We start from the raw sequence: 22,490 nt of genomic DNA, 5'->3' as shown, positions 1-22,490 counted from the left end.
CCTGTCTTTTTGACTTTACTCAACAAAACTCTCTGTCCGTACCTGTCTTTTTGACTTCACTCAACAAAACTCTCTGTCTGTACCTGTCTTTTTGACTTCACTCAACAAAACTCTCTGTCTGTACCTGTCTTTTTGACTTCACTCAACAAAACTCTCTGTCTGTACCTGTCTTTTTGACTTCACTCAACAAAACTCTCTGTCTGTACCTGTCTTTTTGACTTCACTCAACAAAACTCTGTCCGTACCTGTCTTTTTGACTTCACTCAACAAAACTCTCTGTCTGTACCTGTCTTTTTGACTTCACTCAACAAAACTCTCTGTCCGTACCTGTCTTTTTGACTTCACTCAACAAAACTCTCTGTCTGTACCTGTCTTTTTGACTTCACTCAACAAAACTCTGTCCGTACCTGTCTTTTTGACTTCACTCAACAAAACTCTCTGTCTGTACCTGTCTTTTTGACTTCACTCGACAAAACTCTATGTCTGTGCCTGTCTTGTTGACTTCACTCAACAAAACTCTCTGTCTGTACCTGTCTTTTTGACTTCACTCGACAAAACTCTCTGTCTGTGCCTGTCTTTTTGACTTCACTCGACAAAACTCTCTGTCTGTGCCTGTCTTTTTGACTTCACTCAACAAAACTCTCTGTCTGTACCTGTCTTTTTGACTTCACTCAACAAAACTCTCTGTCCGTACCTGTCTTTTTGACTTCACTCAACAAAACTCTCTGTCTGTACCTGTCTTTTTGACTTCACTCAACAAAACTCTCTGTCTGTACCTGTCTTTTTGACTTCACTCAACAAAACTCTCTGTCTGTGCCTGTCTTTTTGACTTCACTCAACAAAACTCTCTGTCTGTACCTGTCTTTTTGACTTCACTCAACAAAACTCTCTGTCCGTACCTGTCTTTTTGACTTCACTCAACAAAACTCTCTGTCTGTACCTGTCTTTTTGACTTCACTCAACAAAACTCTCTGTCTGTACCTGTCTTTTTGACTTCACTCAACAAAACTCTCTGTCTGTACCTGTCTTTTTGACTTCACTCAACAAAACTCTGTCCGTACCTGTCTTTTTGACTTCACTCAACAAAACTCTCTGTCTGTACCTGTCTTTTTGACTTCACTCAACAAAACTCTCTGTCCGTACCTGTCTTTTTGACTTCACTCAACAAAACTCTCTGTCTGTACCTGTCTCTTTGACTTCACTCAACAAAACTCTCTGTCTGTACCTGTCTTTTGGACTTCACTCAACAAAACTCTCTGTCTGTACCTGTCTTTTTGACTTCACTTAACAAAACTCTCTGTCTGTACCTGTTTTTTACTTCATTCAACAAAACTCTCTGTCTGTACCTGTCTTTTTGACTTCACTCGACAAAAGTCCTGCCTCCATCAGTATATTCCTAGCACCAATTTTAAAATTAAGGCTAACACTTAAGTCCACCAATTTTAAAATTAAGGCTAACACTTAAGTCCTATTCATGTTCTAATAGAAAGTATTGTCTCTAGCTTTCACAAACTCAAGAACGTGTGCGTATATTGGAAACAAATGCCCAACAATCAGAGGCTAACCACCAACAAGAATTGAGGAAACTACAGGATCAGTTCTCACACGATAAGCAGCAGGTTTGTGCACTAAAAAGATAGTAAAAGCTAAGGCTCTGAAAAAAAAAAAAAAAAAAAACATGCATGCCACAAGCGTCTTTTGTTTCCAGAAAGACGAAACTGTTACATGTGTCTTATATCTTAGCTGAATATAATAGGATATGCAGGCTAATAGTTTACACCTCAAAACTTTTGCATATTTTCCAATTGATTTTTGCTATAGTTGAATTATAAATACCTGTAGTTGTTGAATGTAATGGGAACTGAATCTCGAAGTTATTGACGTGTTCTCAGCATTTGAAAAGTCAGCAACTTGTAAATAGCAAATGCTTTGTCAAATGTTTTTATATTATTTGTCCACATGTATAAAATTGAAGGTTTACTGTTTTTTTTTTCTCGTAAAACAGTAAGTGTGACAATGTATAACTTTTACACTCGTGCATTTTTAAATCTAACTACCAAATAAGAAAACAGTTACATAGCATTTTTAATTGATATTTACTCTTAATGCTTAATTGCCCATTTATATATATATATATATATATATATATATATATATATATATATATATATATATATATATATATACATACTAAAATGTAAAAAATCAACCAAATGAATATAAAAAAAGAAAATTTCCTTGTACATTTGGATAATCTACATGTCATAATCCTAAACAGTGGCAGGTTGGTGTATTTATATCCACATCTATGAAAAGAAAAAGGAAAATTAATGAGGAGGCAATAACTAGTTAAAAGTATAGATGAGGAAGAAAAATTATAAATACAGGGAAAGGTACATAAAAGGTCAATCAGTTCAATATGGTATTCCATGAATGCAATAATTTTTCCAAAACCACAAATAAAAAGAAATAAGTGAAGCAAGCTTTTTTCTACAATAATTATCAAAATGAAGACTATAGCATCTCTCTGAAGCATTCAGAAGGTTGAACAGCTTTAGAATTTTATTGAATGTAAAGCCTGTATATTTTCAGGAAATGTCTTAAGAGAATAGATTTGATATGTGTTCAGTGCAGAAATCAATTATACATTTTTTATGAAATACTGTGCATTTTCTTGAAAATGCAGAATTGTCTTGGAATTTGCAGTCAAACTATATCTGACATTCTGAAATTTTCGTAATATACCTGTTCGGGAACTGCAATATCCAACCCAAATTTGGGAACTGCAATATCCAACCCAAATTTGGGAACTGCAATATCCAACCCAAATACTGCAATATCCAACCCAAATTTGGGAACTGCAATATCCAACTCAAATTTGGGAACTGCAATTTCCAAAACAAATTTGGGAACTGCAATAGCCAACCCAAATTTGGGAACTGCCATATCCAACCCAAATTTGGGAACTGCAATATCCAGCCCAAATTTGGGAACTGCAATATCCAAAACAAATTTGGGAACTGCAATATCCAAAACAAATTTGGGAACTGCAATATCCAAAACAAATTTGGGAACTGCAATATCCAAAACATTTGGGAACTGCAATATCCAAAACAAATTTGGGAACTGCAATATTCAACCCAAATTTGGGAACTGCAATATCCAACCTAAATTTGGGAACTGCAATATCCAACCCAAATTTGGGAACTGCAATATCCAACCCAAATTTGGGAACTGCAATATCCAAAACAAATTTGAGAACTAATATCCAACCCAAATTTGTTCAACAGCTTTTTGTAATGCCAGTAGCTCAACACCTTGAAATGCAATACCAAGAGGAGGTAGAGTGCCACCTCTGTACCTCGCCTTAAGCAGAATACTGGAGGTATTACTTGAAGATATTGGCAGTATCTTCTGCCCCGTTTAGTTGCACTCACATTTTATCCTTCTACTATATGTCTGTTTCTCCTTCATTTCTTTATTCAATCTGGCTATGAAACTTCTTCAACTTTAACTTAATACTGTGTATTTTAGTGTTGAGTGGCCTGTCAAACTACAGAGCTAGGCCTGACAGGCCAAATTCATAAATCCTAAATGGTGATACATCATACATACATATACCAAAGGCACTTCCCCCAATTTTGGGGGGTAGCCGACATCAACAAAAAACAAAACAAAAAGGGGGACCTCTACTCTATACGTTCCTCCAGCCTAACCAGGGACTCAGCCGAGTTCAGCTGGTACTGCTAGGGTGCCACAGCCCAACCTCCCACATTTCCACCACAGATGAAGCTTCATACTGCTGAGTCCCCTAATGCTGCTACCTCCGCGGTCATCTAAGGCACCGGAGGAAGCAGCAGGATGGTGATACATACAACTCATAATTTAACCATTGGTTTACAAGTTCATTTGCTAATAGGCTAGAACTGTAAACCAGAGTGGAATTACATGTAACATGCTGCACTTCACTAGAAATTGTAAATATTGTTACTCTCTCTCCTAGAAGATTTCAGAATGGACACACCACACACTCAAATTCAGAATATGAATAGATATTTGATGCAATGTGAACATTTTTCATTTCTTCTGAAGTCATTTTGAAAGATTTAGTTAAATCTGCACAACTGCACTGTAATTGTAAATAAAAAAAATGGAACGTGATTGATTTTTTATCTTAATTAGCCCGGTTTAATTGCTGTACTAACTTAGTGTATGATAAAACCTTAGAGTATTCACTAGATATTTAGAGTTGTTGATGTGTCGTAGGAAGGTTACATTTAATCATGTATTATTTTTTTCATAAGTAATCCTTATTATTTTTCTCCCCCCTCAAGTTTTGTTCTTGTTGATTTGACATTTAGCTCATTCATCCAATATTTTGATAAAGTGAAACTGTGCAAGTTATTTTATTGCATTATCAATTTTTTTTTCTACAAGATGCAAGAAAACAAAGAGCAAGTGTTGGAATCAAAGGGACGAGAAGATCAGATACGTCACCAACTGGAGATTGCAAGAAAAGCAAAGGAAGAAATTGAATCTCAATTTGAGGATGCAAAGCAAAAGATTGCAGATATCAGTGCAAAGGCTGAAAACTTTGAAAAGCAGGCTTTACAGGTAAAGACTTTGGTAATGTTTTTATTCAGTTTCTTTGTAGTGGATACACAACATTTTTAACTATAGTCCATTTCTTTTAGAGAGTCATATTTGCACCGACTCGCAGCGGTGCCCTTTTAGCTCGGAAAAGTTTCCTGATCGCTGATTGGCTGGACAAGATAACTCTAACCAATCAGCGACCAGGAAACTTTTCCGAGCTAAAAGGACACCGTTGCGAGTCGGTGCAAATATGACTCGCTAAAAGAAATGGACTATAGTTCAGTAGCCTTTTTATTCATATGGGTCTCTGTTTTGAAGAGAATAATTTTAATAAATAAGTTATTTTATAAGAACATATGGCAATTCCAAATGTTATTTTGGAGAATTGCCTATTATTTCCTTAAATCCTACCTCCGGACGGAGCAAGCTATCAAACGAGAATGGCAACTTTATGCCCTATAAATAAAACATCAAAGATAACCCCCCCCCCCCCCATTGTACCTTCCCTCCTTTAAACCAGCTCCAAAAACTCTCCATCTTTTGAGAAGGGAATAATAGCTATGGCAGTGTTAGAGACAATCAAGGAAGAAAGGCAAACAACTCTTCATTGCCACTATAACACCTGGCTTTTTTTTCCAGGTTTTTTGCCATCAACAAAATATCTTGTCAACTATTGCATAAAACTTTTCCTCCCACACATACTGTACTTCTCATTTCCCAGACCCCTGTCCTTCCTCTCCCATCAGAGTGAGAGAAAAAGTGCGTGGAAAAGAAATAATGTTAACAAATTTGTTAACAAAAGAATATTTATATTATAATGAATTTCTGTAAAGGCATCATAACAAGATAACATGAAATAGGTTCATTCTATTCAATATTCTTTTTTTCATATTTGTATTACAACACCACGGGAAGCAGCTGGCTGAGAAGTTTAAACGAAGCCGGGACCGTGACACTGTGTTATGGCGTTCAGCCTCTGCTCCACAGGGGACAGACTCTGGTTCCTGGTTACCCTTACCCTGTGTCATAGTCTTAAGCTTTTGCTTCACGGGGTCGGGCTCATGCTCAGGCCACGGATTGACCTGGTAGTCAATTAGGACTGCGGTTTCAACTGCTTCTCGGGTTCCCTACTTTGTCTTAAGTTGGCCTGATGTCCGGGCTTCCCTACTTTGTCGTATGTTGCCCCAGTGTCATGGCTTTCCTACTTTGTCTTATGGTGCCCCGGTGTCACAGCTTTCCTACTTTGTCTTACGTTGTCACGGTTTCCCTACCTTGTCTTACGATGCCCCAGTGGCACGGCTTCCCTACTTCGTTTAAGGTTGCCCCGGTGTCACGGCTTCCCTACTTTGTCTTAAGTTTCCACGGTGTCACTGCTTCCCTACTTTCTTACGTTGCCCCGGTGTCACGTCTTTCCTACTTTATCTTATGTTGCCTGGTGTCACGCCTTCCCTACTTTGTCTTACGTTGCTCCAGTGTCACGGCTTCTCTACTTTGTCTTACGTTGTTCCAGTGTCACGGCTTCTCTACTTTGTCTTACATTGCTCCAGTGTCACAGCTTCGCACCTGGGCCTTGATCTCTGGTTTCCAATTACTTATGTATCCAGGTGGGATACACATCCAATGTACAGGGTTAGGGCGTGACCACGACATGGATTCCCATCTATTTGTCCGTGTAGGCTTCTTGTTATGGGACGATGCCAGGGCCCATGGCCCTGTTTCAGGATTCCATGTTTCGCCCCTTGGGGCCAGGGTTTGGGTGTTCCTGACTACTTTGTTGTCTGGGTGGGACAGATTGTTTGGCCTCCATGTCGAGGCTAATGCACGAGGCCGAGGCAGTGATCCCAAGTCAGAGCCTTGGGCCTTGAAGCCATTACTCAGTTGTCTGGTGTTGATACATAAAGCAGAGCCTGGATCCCATATTATGTCCCCTTGACTACCTTGTTGACAGGGTGATACTGGGATATAGGTCCATATGTGGGCCCCAGGAACCAATGCACATTGCTGAACCATGACCTGATAGCCAAGTTGCTAAATGGCGTAAGTTTCTGTAATATGTGATGGTGTTGGGATTTTTTGGCCTTTGGTAGGTTAGGTACTGTATGCTTAGATTTTTAGAGAAGAGCATGACTGAACCAATACACATATTATGAACTCTTTAACGACCATCTCGGAGAGTCATATGGAAAGACGCGGATTCCGATTTTCCAACAGGACAGTGTGATGGCCCACACTGCCACATCAGTGATGAATTAGTTGAACGGCTGTAATGTTGACTTGATAAAGGAGTGGCCCTGGTAACTCGCCTGATCTTTCTCTTATAGAAAGTCTTTTGAGTAATTATTAAACCCAAACTACAGAAAGAGGAATCCAGCACACTTGAGAAACTCAAGGTTGCCCTTCAACTCGTGTGGTACAACTTCGAGCCCTCTGTCACCCAGAAACTTGCCAATTCTTTGCCAAAGAGGTTGGAGGAGACGCTGAAGAGGAAGGGGAATTATACCAATTATTAATTGATACATGGTGAATACCCATATTAAAATTGCACTTTTTTTAATTTATATGGATCCTGTTATTTGTGATTGGGTTGAAATCTGGTACCAGGTAAAGACTTGACACTCACTGTACAGTATGTATGAGTACTCTTTCCATGTCAGACGAGTAAATTTCGAGGACCTTTTTCCCCACTGTCACTGGTCCTTCCAGGCCGCCCTCAGTCCCTGATTACATAATCAGCCTGATCTGGCAATGATAAGCTGTTTATTAGGTTTGCCAGGGTACCAACCACCTGTTGAGATACTACTGCTAGAGAGTTATGGGTTCCTTTGACTGGTCAGACAGTACTTCATTGGATCCTTCTCTCTGATTACCGTTCACTTTCCCTGTGCTTACACATGCATCGAATAGTCTGGCCTATTCTTTACAGATCTCCTCTGTCCTCATACACCTGACAACACTGAGCTTACCAAACAATTCTTCTTCACCCAGGGGGTTAACTACTGCACTGTAATTTTTCAGTGGCTTCTTTCCTCTTGGGAGGGGTAGAAGAGAGACTTTAGCTATGGTAAGCAGCTCTTATTATTATTATTATTATTATTATTATTTGCTAAGCTACCACCCTAATTGGAAAAGCAGGCTGCTATAAGCCAAGGGGCTCCAACAGGGAAAATAGCCCAGTGAGGAAAGGAAAATAGAATATTTTAAGAAGTGTAGCATTAAAACAAATGTATCCTGTATAAACTATAAAAAAAAAAAATTAACAAAATAAGAGGAAGAGAAATAATATGGAATAGTTAGCCCGAGTGTACCCTCAAGCAAAAGAACTCTAACCCAAGACAGTGGAAGACCATGGTACAGAGGCTATGGCACTACCCAAGACTAAAGAACAATGGTTTGATTGTGTGTAAACGAACTGTATGGAAAATGTGATACCCTATAACATATTGGCTTTGTTGTAATATTCATTATGAAGAGATTTCGAAAAATTAGTGTTATTCGTATTGTATGTGCACATAATCATAATACGGCAGCGTGACTTTGAGATCAGCTGATGCCTACCGAAAGTAAAACCAAAGTAGTTGTTGAATATTGAAATGCTCCCGAAATTGAAAAACATAGCCTATAAACATGCTTTAATAAACCACAATTAAACACAATTTCTAATAAAATATGAAGGCTTAATATTGAACTAAAAATTGAATACTGTATGAAGCCTTAAAAATGAACTACCCGTATGTGATTGCGAGAGCGAGGACACACATGCACAGAGAAAGAGCTACAATGATTTCCCGTTATACCTAATGATAAGACGAACTGTATGGAAACTGATTTCCTGTAACATATTGGTGCTGATGTAATATTGATCATGAAGATATTTCTAACAAGTTAAGAAATTATAAAAAAGAAAAAAAAATATCCCATACGTATGTATGCCATATTTTGATACGGTAGGTAGCGGCACTTTCAGATCAGCTGATCATAACCAAAGGTAAACAAAATTTTAAGTACTTCTCGATTGGTAAAATTCTTCCAAAATTGGAAAAAATACAAAAATGCATTAATAAAGCATATGATATCTTTATGAAACAAGAAAATGGAATAATGATAGAGAGTAAGAAAATATTGATAAAATATGATCGGATGATTGCCGAATCATAACGCATCTTAATAAATCTATGGAAACTTCACTATTTTAGTTCGACATATGACAAAATCGAATTACGACACATCTCTCGGTCGCTATCTCTGTTGTAAGTCGACGACTACCTGTACACTTTCAAGGGTGTGACGGTTGGAGGAAGGATTTTGGGGATCCTCCCTCAGATTGGTCCTTGGCCTTTAGGCAGCTTTTCAGTGTCTTAAGGGCCCAGACCATCCCTGGGTCAGCTTAGGGCACTCCATTTCCTGATGAATTATCCTCATAAATGAACTCTTAGGTGTGGGTTTCATAATGAAGCCCTCCAGTCTTTATTATTATTATTATTATTATTATTACTATCCAAGCTACAACCCTAGTTGGAAAAGCAAGATGCTATAAGCCCAGGGGCTCCAACAGGGAAAAATAGCCCAGTGAGGAAAGGAAATGAGGAAATAAATAAATGAAGAGAACAAATTAGCAATAAATCATTCTAAAATAAGTAACAACGTCAAAACAGACATGTCATATATAAACTATTAACAACATCAAAAACAAATATGTCATAAATAAACTATAAAAAGACTCATGTCCGCCTGGTCAACAAAAAAGCATTTGCTCCAACTTTGAACTTTTGAAGTTCTACTGATTCAACCACCCGATTAGGAAGATCATTCCACAACTTGGTAACAGCTAGAATAAAACTTCTAGAGTACTGCGTAGTATTGAGCCTCGTGATGGAGAAGGCCTGACTATTAGAATTAACTGCCTGGCTAGTATTACGAACAGGATAGAATTGTCCTGGGAGATCTGATTTTTTATTCCTTGGCTGGACCATCCACAACTTCCAGGAACGAACTAAGGTTCTTCCAGCCAGTGGGACTGTGGGAGAAAGGAAGAAGAGGATTGTGCTTTGCAGTGTTCCCCTTTTGCCTCTAATACCCGTGCATCAGTCCATTTTTAATACCTCCCTTCTTTCGCTAATTTTTGAAGGATTGCCATTTCTTTAGGTCGACCTCCCCCATTGGCTAACCAGGGACAATCAGTTGAGTCCCACTTGACTTTCGCCTCCTGATTTGCAACTATGCTCAGATGCTTTGAGATTTTTAATACCTCCTCCCTTTCGCTAATTTTTGAAGGATCGCCATTTCTTTAAGTCGACCTCACCCATTGGCTAACCAGGGACCCTCAGTTGAGTCCCACTTGACTTTCGCCTCCTGACGTGCAACTATGCTCAGATGCTTTGAGATTTTTAATACCTCCCTTCTTTCGCTAATTTTTGAGGGATCGCCATTTCTTTAGGTAGACCTCCCCCATTGGCTAACCAGGAACCCTCAGTTGAGTCCCACTTGACTTTCGCCTCCTGATGTGCAACTATGCTCAGATGCTTTGAGGTTTTTAATACCTCCCTTCTTTCGCTAATTTTTGAGGGATCGCCATTTCTTTAGGTAGACCTCCCCCATTGGCTAACCAGGAACCCTCAGTTGAGTCCCACTTGACTTTCGCCTCCTGATGTGCAACTATGCTCAGATGCTTTGAGGTTTTTAATACCTCCCTTCTTTCGCTAATTTTTGAGGGATCGCCATTTCTTTGGGTTGACCTCCCCCATTGGCTAACCAGGGACCCTCACTTGAGTCCCACTTGACTTTCGCCTCCTGACGTGCAACTATGTTCAGATGCTTTGAAGGATGGTAAAATTGGCCCGTCATCACCTGTCCTCCAGTAAGTCCTGTCTGAAAGCAAAAAGTGACGAGGTTCATTTAACTGTGAGTAGATGTAGGTGGCTGGGTACCCCCAAGCCACCCCTTACCTACCCACTAATAGTGGTTAGGTAGGGTTGCCACCTCGCACTTAAAACTAATCGCTGCCTTCCAGCTTTTGCCGAAATGATATCCAATATAAATAGCTACAGGTTAGTATTAGTTAGGGAAAAATACAAATTAACTCCTAATTTGTCATTACTCCATATCCTTTCCGCACTGGGCTGCTTTCCCTGTTGGGCCCCTTGGCCTTGTAACATCTTGTTTCTCCAAGTAGGGTTGTAGTTTAGCTATTACTACTACTATTACTACTACTACTACTACTACTACTACTACTACTACTACTACTACTACTACTACTACTACTATTAATAATAATAATGATGATATTAGGGAAGTATTTGTTTCTCTTTTGTTGTTTCAAGTTGTGTTTCACACGTTTATAGTGTTTCATTTGTAGTTGAGCATTTTAAATAGCATTTCAGTTAGCTTTGATTTTTTTTTTAATAACCTGCCATGATAGTAATCTTTAATTTTTTGCAGCTTCGCAAGATTGCTACTAAATACAAGCGACAAGCTGAGAGTAGTATGAGTGCATCACCAGTAAGTTGAGTTTTCAGTACCTTCTTTCATTTGAATATTCAATGATTTTGATGGCGATAGTGATGTGTAATCTTAATAGTTATAAAGTTAAACTACTTTCCAAGTGTTTTTATAAGTACGACCATGTAATTTTTGAAATGTTTCTTAATTCATGACTCAATTTACCACAGGGAGCTCCAGATATGGGTGAAGAAGGTATGGTGCCACCTTCAGTTGAGAAAGTAAAGGAGTTGGAAGAGAGCATCCAATCATTACGTCAGAAACTGGAAAGCGCTAAAGAAGAAAGTTTGAAATTACAGTAAGTATGGTGTTTTCAGAATGGTGCAACTTTTATTTCAAGAAATGTACCGAATTACCTTCAAAAAGTATCCATGCTGATTAGATTGTTGATAGTACTTTCATAGAGGATTTAGTCACCATATTCAATTCAGGCTACAGTGTGTGGTTCAGTGTTTGTATGTTACACTTATTCAGATAAACATGACTACATAGCGTATCTTATTGGTGGATCAGAGGGAGACAGATTGTACATACATACATATACCATGGCACTTCCCCCAATTTTTGGGGGTAGCCGACATCAACAAAGAAACAAAAACAAAAAAGGGGACCTCTACTCTCTACGTTCCTCCCAGCCTAACAAGGGACTCAACCGAGTTCAGCTGGTACTGGTAAGGTGGCACAGCCCACCCTCCCACATTATCCACCACAGATGAGTCTTCATAATGCTTGTTGAATATTGAAATGCTCCCGAAATTGAAAAGCATAGCATATAAACATGCTTTAATTAACCACAATTAAACACAATAATGTCTAATAAAATATGAAGGCTTAATATTGAACTAAAAATTTAAAACTATGAAGCTTTTAAAATTGTGATAGAGATTATTCAAAATAGCTTTTTGGGTCTTGAAATTAAATATGCAATTAGTGAAGGCTCATTTAGATTAGTTATTGTTCCTTTGTTAACTCTTTTACCCCCAAAGGACGTACTGGTACGTTTCACAAAAGCCATCCTTTTACCCCCATGGACGTACCGGTATGTCCTTGCAAAAAACTGCTATAAAATTTTTTTTTTCCATATTTTTGATAATTTTTTGAGAAAATTTGGGCATTTTCCAAGAGAATGAGACCAACTTGACCTCTCTATGACAAAAATTAAGGCTGTTAGAGCAATTTAAAAAATATATACTGCAAAATGTGCTGGGAAAAAAATAACCCCCTGGGGGTTAAGGGTTGGAAATTTCCAAATAGCCTGGGGGTAAAAGGGTTAAGTTTTTATGTAAATTGGGTCTAGGAACATTCTCTGATTTTCAACATTCATTAGTATCAATTTTATATAACCTTTAAAAAGTTTGAAGCATTATTATAATGGGCCTTTACACTTTTTAGTCCTGCTTTCCTTGTACTCCTACTTCTTTTCTTCCATCTCGCATTCCTACCTATTTTAACCCTTTTACCCCCAGGCTATTTGGAAATTTCCAACCCTTAACCCCCAGGGTTTTTTTTTTCTCAGCACATTTTGCAGTATATTTTTTTTTAAATTGCTCTAACAGCCTTAATTTTTGTCATAGAGGGGTCAGGTTGGTCTCATTCTCTTGGAAAATGCCTGAATTTTCTCAAAAAATTATCAAAAATCTGAAAAAAAAATTTTTATAGCATTTTTTTGCAAGGACGTACTGTTACGTCCATGGGGGTAAAGGGATGGCTTTTGTGAAACTTACCAGTACGTCCTTTGGGGGTAAAAGGGTTAAGTAATTTTACTGATGGTGTAAAAGTAAAGGGTTTATATAAAAAAATATTTGATTTTCATAAAAAAAAATCATAGTTGGAAAATTTTCTTTATCGTATGAATTGTAGATATGCTACAAAGAACTAATACTATAGGTATTTTTATAGAAGGCGGTTTTTATTTGGTTGCTTGATAAATACAAGACTTAAGAAATACTGGAATACCTTTTTAGGTTTAATGATTGAATCCATGTGAAAGGAGTTTTATTGAATTTATTTTTATATTAACCCTTTTACCCCTAAAGGACGTACTGGTACGTTTCACAAAAGCCATCCCTTTACCCCCATGGATGTACCGGTACGTCCTTGCAAAAAAATGCTATAAAAATTATTTTCATATTTTTGATAATTTTTTGAAAAAATTCAGGCATTTTCCAAGAAAATGAAACCAACCTGACCTCTCTACGACAAAAATTAAGGCTGTTAGAGCAATTTAAAAAATATATACTGCAAAATGTGCTGGGAAAAAAATAACCCCTTGGGGGTTAAGGGTTGGAAATTTCCAAATAGCCTGGGGGTTAAAGGGTTAACATTAAATTTCTTATGAAAAATTGCAGAGGTTCACCATTTATAATTTTGTTCTCAATACAAGTGTCTTTGTTCTACTGATTAAGTCATTTTCCTATAGGCAGGAGATAACTACATTAAAAGAGACTCTGGCTGCTAAAGAAACTGAAGGACAAACCCTAAAAGCACAAGTAAGTTGAGAGTATTTTTTTTTTAGTTCTGTCACCAATGTTTTTGTTAAAAAATATATATTTGATTCCAAATTTGTGAGTGAAACAGTTATGTAAGCTTGGAAAATTTAATTAATGTAGATTTAGAGAAAGCTTGTTTTAAATGTTGATAGATCTTGCCAGATTCCATTTGGAGGAAACTTTGTTAAAGTACAATTGAAGTTTGTGATGATTCAATAGTTGACGTCTGATACATCATAAAAATGGAGCGTTCCTACTTAAAATACAAGCCATCGTCCTTTACATAAAAGAACAATAACAGCAAAGCTAGGAATACAGTGTCAATGTCATCGTATTGACAAGTATCACCAAAAGATCGAATCCTTCAGTCAGAAGTCCAGGCTATGCTGGAGAAGTGTGCTCTTCAAGAGGTCGACAACAACTCCCCAGACCAGTAGACTTATAAAGAAGGATTCTGGAGGCTGGAGACCAGTCATTGACCTGAATGAGTTTGTCACCGTTCAAGATGAAGACTGTAGCCATGATCAGGAAGGCGGTCCGGCTTTTGGACTTCGTGGATACCGTAATTCTGAAAGATGTGTACTTCCGGATCCCAATCTATCCATCCATCCTTTCGAAAGTACCTATAAGTAGCCGCTGAGACAGGCTTTTTCATTTTGTCTCAATCTAGGGATTGTGGTGAAAAGAAAGTCGTATGTACCAACGCCCTTATAAAGACTAACTTATCTAGGAATTGACATACACAGTCCTTAGAAAAGTTTGTCCATCTCAGGACAGGCTATCCCTTCTATGAGAGGTACCTCTCCCCTTCCTTTAACAACCCCATCTGCTGGCACATTAATGGCAGAAACTACTTGGGCACTTGTCATCTTAAGTGCCCCTTATACCAGGGGTTCCCAACTGGTGGGTGGCGAGCCCCTTGTGGGTTGTGAAGCCATAACATGGGTCACCAGTAAGACTCTCCCTGCCTCTCTGCAAGAAGAGCTCTATTCTGTAATCAAAATGTGAATTATCTAAAGACTGCAGCCCTCGACACTAGGCTATTTAAAGAACTGTGCAAAAACATGCATGCTGACCACGAAGTGCTTTTCTACACAGTAGTACCTTAATTATAAAAAAGGAACATTGTCTACAGTGTCTTTGAGATGAGAGATGAAATAAAGCTTTTCCTGGATGTTCAAGAAAAAAAAAATAGATCTTGTGGCTCACTTTGTTGATGAAGCACGGATTAAAAGGGTTGCATACCTTGCTGACATTTCTGACGAACTGAACAAGCTAAATTTGATGTTTTAGTGAAGGGAAACAAATATCCATTTTCAAGTCTCCTGGCCTTTGTTTCCAAACTGGAAAACCCATCTTTTAAACATCGCTGTGTTCGAAAAGCTTTGTTCATTGATGGATGAATCTTGGATCCAATAGGATCAGTTCTTCGAGAAAGAGGTGACCAAGCATATTCAGGCTCTAGAAAAGGAGTTCGAGTGATACTTCCCTTAGATTTTAGAGGGTCAGGAGGCCCTGGTAAGGAACCCATTTTGTACTGCAATTAATGTGTCCAACTTGGATGAATTCCTGGATCTCAGGAATGATTCTTCAGCTCGTGATGTCTCCAAAGAGAAATTGGAGACTTGGTTCTGGTGTGCTATGTATCAGTCACACTCCAGAGTCAGCCGGACACTGTTACATATCCTTGCGCCATTTTCTTCCACCCACTTGTGTGAGGCAGGGTTTTCAACTCTTGTCAATATAAAAATGAAGAACAGAAACATTGCAGGTCAGGAATGGCATGAGACTGGCTTTAACAAATGCTCGACCACAAATTTCAAGGCTTGCTGCTCAAATGCAACATTGGGTGGGTTTGAAAGCTATGGAACTATGTAAATTGATAATCTTGCAAGAATGATTGTTGTCTTTGTAAACTAGATTTGATCAAAGGTGTGATTTTGTTTGCCAATAAATAATTGCTCAATACTGAAAGATTTGTTAGGTTTGATGATTTTAGAAACCCTCAGAAAATATTTCTTTGTCCAGTATATTTGGGATAAATTATAGAAATTACAGGTAGCGTTTCTAATTGGCTATCCATCCATGAGTGCAATGTCTTTTCTAGTTAAAAATTTGGTCGCTGAAACTCGCCAAGAATTTGCTCCAAATCATATAAAAGTCTTGAAGCCTAAGATTTTAGATATTGGAAGTATAAACTTAGGTCTCTCTATTTTTGCAGAATGTTTCTTTGGAAATTATTTTAGTGTCAGTTCAATAATATACCTTCTTGGTGTTTGGGGATATTATCTAGAAAGATCCTGGCTTTCTTTTCCAAATTGTTGGGCCCTAGGTCCTATAGTTGAAGTTGGTGATGTGGTCTTTTAAATTCTTTTAGTTTTGTCAATTTATAGATTTCTTTTTTTGAGATTTCAAATATCGATAGAGAGAAACAATCTAAAGTCTCATATTTCAAGCTGTATTTTGAGATGGTTTCCATTAACTCTAGAGCAATTAGGTCTTGAATTTTAGTTATGATATGCATTTCAATTTTGTTTTTGACCTATCTTGTTCCTTCACTGGCATCTTACCTCTATCAGAATGTTGGAGTCTGCAGTATGAATATCAGGCGAGCTTCATAGAAATAAACAAATTTAATAATAATAAATTTTAATTCAATACTCATCTGATGGTCATATACGTACTGTCCTCTCCACCGAGTTATGAAGGAATATGGAATAGTTTCAAATTCAAAGCTGAATACAGTAACGTAAAACCTCTTTCACACCTTGCAATTAACTACTATAGTCCATTTCTTTTAGCGATGCATATTTGCACCGACTCGCAGCAGTGCCCTTTTAGCTCGGAAAAGTTTCCGGATCGCTGATTGGTTGGACAAGATAATTCTAACCAATCAGCGATCAGGAAACTTTTCCGAGCTAAAAGGGCACCGTTGCGAGTCGGTGCAAATATGTATCGCTAAAAGAAATGGACTATAGATTTCATTGCTTTAGGGCCATGTATCTTATTGAAAGGAAAGAAAATTGAAACATTTGTAACAGGTTTTAGGGTAAATGTCAATAAACAAAGCCTCGGGAAAATAAGCTATATAAATATCAGGTGAGTGTAGAAATAATAAATTTAGTAGATCAAATTCAATTTAAGTATTGTATATTGATAGGGTTTCATTACTCCTTGCACAAACTGATATCCTGACTCATCATACTAGAAAACCAAATATTATTATTATTATTACTATCCAAGCTACAACCCTAATTGTAAAAGCAAGATGCTATAAGCCCAGGGGCTCCAATAGAGAAAAATAGCCCAGTGAGGAAAGGAAATAAATAACTGAAGAGAACAAATTAACAATAAATCATTCAAAAAAAAGTAATGTCAAACATATGTCATATATAAACTATTAACAACGTCAAAAACAAATATAAATATCATAAGTTTACTATCATGTATTTGCCTTGTAGTTGACCCCTAATTTGTATGTAATTTCAGCTGCTCAGGAAAGATGCAGAATTCTCCAAACTTCGTTCTGAGCTTGATGCTAAGAAACGTGAGTTACAATCATCGCAGATGATGTCGTTGCACATGACAGATTTGACAAAGAGATTGGGTAAGTATTAAGAGAAATATTCTGTTTGCATGTAGCTCATAGATGCCTCACAGTTTGGTTTCATTTTATTTTATCTTGAGTAGATGCCTTGTCACTATTTTGTTTTTAATTCAACTTTTGATTTTAAATTGTAAAGAGGATTGGCTTGTATTTTTTATTGACTAGCACACTGACGTATTGGACTTGTGGAGAGGTCCAATAAAACAAAACTCAATATCCTTGTATTTTTTGCTGTTTTAAATGCCACCAGCTAGGAAAGAAATTATACTGCTATTTCGAGATATGCATTAGGTCATAATGTGACATGACTAATTGTTTAATGGAACAAACGGGACTTAGAAGGTTATTAAGGTATTTTTATGTAGGTTGCTTGTTTGAAGAGGATCAAGTCCTATACTTTTCTTTTTTCATAAATGTCAGGTTAGTGTTTGAAAAGTCATGTTAAGACCTATAGTCCTTTTCTTTTAGCGAGTCATATTTGCACCGACTCGCAGCGGTGCCCTTTTAGCTCGGAAAAGTTTCCTGGTCGCTGATTGCTTAGAATTAACTTGTCCAACCAATCAGCGATCAGGAAACTATTCCGAGCTAAAAGGGCACCGTTGCGAGTCGGTGCAAATATGACTCGCTAAAAGAAATGGACTATAGTTATGTATACAGCATACAGTTCAGGAAGTTTGGAGAGCATTGCCTAGGATAGTGTAAAAAACATGCCATTTAGAGATCTGAAATCATTTTAAGCTGAAAATGATTCAGTGGTCTCCTATATCTTAGATTGTAATTAATGAACCAAGTGTGGAACAAGTCTATAAAGCATTTGGATATACTGCACTTACCAAAACCTTAAAGGAGAGCTTAACCATGGTATATACTCCAGGAGGACCTGGTATATGGTTATAGAAAATATCAGAATTAACGTTTAAAACATCTTCCTAGAAAATGTCGTTGATCATTTGAGAAATCAATTGCGTAGGTGAAACTACTGCTACAAAGGAGTTTGAAGCACTTTAGCTATTAAAACTATAGATCGCACAAGTGTAAAAGTTAAAAATATAACAAAGAATAGCGTGCAGAGTACAACAATAGTCAAAATTTGAAATAAAATAAAAAATTTTTTTATTGGACTCGCTAGATAGAAGATATAATGACAAGAGACTGAAATATGTGACATACTGAGTAAGGAAAACATAGAAATGTAGCATAAAGGGGAAAAGATGAAATTAGATGGTCTGGGTCTTTCTCTGAAAATTAAAATTGGATACAAAATATTTTATAATAATATGCATACTCCTAATTTATTGGTCATACTACTTCAAAGTATAAAGTAAAATCTTGGGTCTTTTTTCGTCCACTTTTGTCAAGGCCATCATGCTAGAATGAAACATTACCCATTCCTTGTACAGCAAAGAGCTAATCATACATTAAATTTGAACTGGCATGCCATAAGAGAAACATAATTACAAATAGAGGTAAAATTAAAGAGGCTTCTATGATACATCTATAAAACTTCCTTATGGAACAGGGCCCCTACAAGAAAACCTAAATCATACATACATATACATATACCAAGGCACTTCCCCCAATTTTGGGGGTTAGCCGACATCAACAAATGAAACAAAACAAAAAAGGGGACCTCTGGTCTCTACGTTCCTCCCAGCCTCCTGTATCTACATCCTGTGAGACATCGACCTAAATCATAAGAAACAATTAATTCTGTATAGGATAAAACGATTTGAAGGGAATAAGTCTTCAGTCAATAGATAAAAAATTCTTTACCATTCAATCTGAAAAATAAACAAACCTGGAATACATTGAAGAAAAGAGACTTTAGATAGAACATATATGGAAAACTTATCGTAGGTTTTTCTATCATTCATGTTAAAAGGATTTTATGAATATTTAACTCTCCCAAAATATCCAAAACATCAAATATAACACCGATTACAAAATCCGATAAGAACTTTGTCAATAAACATCTAACAGGAATAATTATTAAAAGGAATCCTTCGGACTAAAAATTTCAGTTGAAGTAGACCATAAAAAAATATTTAAAAGATATGAAATCTCAATATTTCAAAGCAAATAAACCAAGAATTTCCGGATAGATAATTACCAAAACAAGGAATCTAATTTCCAATTTTTTATAGAAAAAAAAGTTGCATTAGAAATTAATACATTGGTAGCCATGCTGTCAAATATATGTTTTTGACAAAATATATGCAATGAATTTTAAAATAAAAATTGAAAATAGGAAAAAATATAGTTCAAATAAAAAAGTTGACTAATGTGATTTAATATCTTAAACTGACATCTTCTTCGCCTGTGCAAAGAATACTCAACTTGTACAGTGAAGCCTTGTCTGTTTGATTCAGTCTCCATGAAAGATTAGATATAATGTTATATAAAAAAAGTTATAATTTTAAAGTAGAAGGTAAAAAATATTCCTATTAAATCATCTATAAAATTTCTGTACTTGATCTTTGACTCATTTAAACTGGGTTTGGAAACCACACCTTTTATGAAAGAAAGAAATTCCCTCAACATGTATACTAACATTTCTCACACCACATGGGCTAGTAATAGAACAGCATTGACAACAATAAGTAAAACATTTAAAAACATTTATCCGTAATAGGTTATGGATTTGTATAAGAATCAATATTATAGACCCTTGACTCTATTCACAATAAAGGACTTAATAAAGGACTTATTAAATAATGGAGCTTCAATCTTCAAGCATGTCACTACAGTTCTAATGCAGCAAATTGACACATTACCTACAATTGTGACCATGTAACTATATAAAAAGTGCAGTAAGTATCCGTAACAGCAATTCTCTACCAAAAGACATTTTCATAAATAATTACTCTCCCATTTCTCTATCGGAGGTAATCGACATATGGATCTAATAGCTTAAATAGAGTTTTCCAACTATTACAGGAACTGCTGCCTCCTTGGATTATGAAGAAAGTAAAGGTATGCATACGTTTATATTTCGTATTTGAGAGCTATGCATATTACATTCATGATCATCATGAACAAACATTGGAACATAAGGTGTAAGGTTCCACACTTACAATTTATAGTGACGGTTCCAAATTACCAACAGGGATGAGATTTGCAGCCATATCTTCTAATAAAACTAATCAATTCTCTTTACCAAGGAACATTTCTATTTTCACAGCATAACTGAGTGCAGTTAAATCAGCCATCAGGGCTATGATAAAAAGAAAAAGTGTCGTCACAATCCTTGTATCAACCATGATTTTAAGCTTAGATAGGGTTAGTTTTTTCACCAACTGGTTTAGGTGTGGTTGGGTTGTAGGTTAACCATGGCTAAAAGAAATGAATTAGAAAAATCTATTTGTTCCTGAACATTCATGTTTGTTGCCTAAAAATACTTTCAATAATGCTTAAAAAACTTTGAAAAGTTGAATAACGCCCATTAACAATTTGAATAAAAATATTTTGAAAAATTAGGTATACAAAAAAAGACTAATATTTTTAAGACAAATAGGCATATATACAAATAGAAATTTAGAGGAACATTTACGAGAAGATGGAGAACAATTTGTGACGACGAGAAGGGAATCAGGCCCATGGAAGTTCTAATCTAAAAAGAGAGAAAAAAAATGTTATGTTAAAAAGGTCAAAATTTCATGAATTTTTTAGTGTTCGTAAATAAATTATGAACAGCATACAATGAAAATATAATTTTATTTATTTTTTTTATTTTGAAGACCGATAATAAATAGAAATATGCCATCTTACCCTTCGGTTATGTTGATAAAATGGCCCCAGACGTCGACAATTCATGCGGCCAGATGTGCCACCCGAAATGGAGGAAGGATATGTCAATTTCAGCGTTTTAATTTAATTATCTAAATAAGTGTATTCATTTGAAGCTTTTATGGTGTCTTGCTTGATGTCTAAACATTATTTGTTCCAACACTGTTACTTACCTACTGCCAGAGGTTGACCCCGTAGAAAACGGGAAGAGGGGGGTAAACTATACAAAAAGCTGGTCGGTTAGGTAGAGTAACTCCTAAGAAGGTAGTTCTAGGTAAGTATGTTAGGAAAAATACAAATTACTTAAAAATTTGTGATTTTAAGACTAAGAATGAAAATTCTGACCAAAAAAGTATAATTTGGAAATGAAATAAATGGGGAAAAAGGCCAACAAATTTAATATTTAATGTAAGAAATTGTTCATATGCATATTGTAGAGGTAGAAATTGTTGCATTGATGGAAGCAAGTTGTACGAAAAGTAATTTTCTTTTCAATAATATAGAATTTATATTATAACCCAAAATATTATGGCAAAATCAAAATAATTGCGAACTAGATATAAAAAATGCAATAATTTACCTAAGAAATATATGATAAGCATATTTTCAGGAATTGTCTTAATAGACTACTGAAATCCACAATTGATAATTACAGGAATTTTACCATACTTGAACATTGCTATCACTCAGTAGGTAATGTATGAATGTATTTGTATGTTGAGTGTTGTGTTTAGGACATAAGCTAAAAAATAGTTAACTATTGCACCATGAAATTGCAATCAAACATAAACAACACTACCCTTTGTGTACATTTTCTATGTACCATTGTATTCATTCTAATTTTCTATAGAAGATATAAATAACTATATATTTGTCTTCTATTTGTGTCCATGAGTATAAGAGACTGATGTTTGTATCGTAATAATAAAAAATAAGGAAGCATCATACAGTACAGTACAATACAGTATTGTAAATATCTAGATGCTGCTCTACAAATACAAACTAAAGTCTCTATTAAAGCACTCAGGTTTGTATTGTTAGGAAAAGTACAAATTACTTTCATAATATGTTCTTTAACCCCTTTAGCACTGCTACGTATATGTCTACGTGTTTTATTTACAATAGAAAAGAAAGGTAACATATACGTCCATATAATTTTTTGTTCTTAACCAAGCAAGGCAGTTTTTATACATTGGAAGGGGTTTAAAGCAAGGTATTGTTCACTAGAAAGTTGCTGAAGCTCCACCCATTATTCATTTCCGTCAAAAAATATCTGATTGACATTGTGAAGTCATCTTCGTATGAGGTATTGGAAGGGCTTTCTTGAATATTTAGCCAGTGTTCCTCAGGCAGTTATTCGTGAAGGATTATTTTATTTTTATGAGTAAACATTGTGAATTCGAATTATAAACAATTTTCTCATTTTTTTTTTGTCCTATCTCACATTTGTTTCATCACTATAGAAACCCTTGCTATTTATAGGGGATATTACTTTTGGCGTAGCTGAAAGACAAGCCATA

At 36.2% G+C, this 22,490-nt stretch overlaps 1 protein-coding gene across 4 annotated transcripts in view; it reads left to right on the top strand.

Annotated features, from left to right (window-relative positions):
* The window catches only part of LOC137649263 (nucleoprotein TPR-like), a 133,866-nt gene that overhangs the window by 90,054 nt on the left and 21,322 nt on the right, over positions 1 to 22,490 (top strand). Inside the window, exons 29-35 of one of the 4 annotated variants that reach the window (XM_068382251.1) lie at positions 1,503 to 1,619; positions 4,438 to 4,614; positions 11,029 to 11,088; positions 11,259 to 11,386; positions 13,508 to 13,577; positions 17,067 to 17,184; positions 20,122 to 20,157. In XM_068382251.1, the coding sequence (XP_068238352.1) occupies positions 1,503 to 1,619; positions 4,438 to 4,614; positions 11,029 to 11,088; positions 11,259 to 11,386; positions 13,508 to 13,577; positions 17,067 to 17,184; positions 20,122 to 20,157 (706 nt within the window). The remainder of the gene's footprint in view (positions 1 to 1,502; positions 1,620 to 4,437; positions 4,615 to 11,028; positions 11,089 to 11,258; positions 11,387 to 13,507; positions 13,578 to 17,066; positions 17,185 to 20,121; positions 20,158 to 22,490) is intronic. The other 3 variants (XM_068382259.1, XM_068382254.1, XM_068382266.1) reach the window with 3 other exon arrangements.

This window comes from Palaemon carinicauda, chromosome 1 (genome assembly GCF_036898095.1).
Source record: "Palaemon carinicauda isolate YSFRI2023 chromosome 1, ASM3689809v2, whole genome shotgun sequence".
In the NCBI taxonomy this organism is placed as follows: domain Eukaryota; kingdom Metazoa; phylum Arthropoda; class Malacostraca; order Decapoda; family Palaemonidae; genus Palaemon; species Palaemon carinicauda.
Note: the sequence above shows the minus strand (reverse complement) of the source record. Positions and strands in the feature narration are given on the sequence as shown.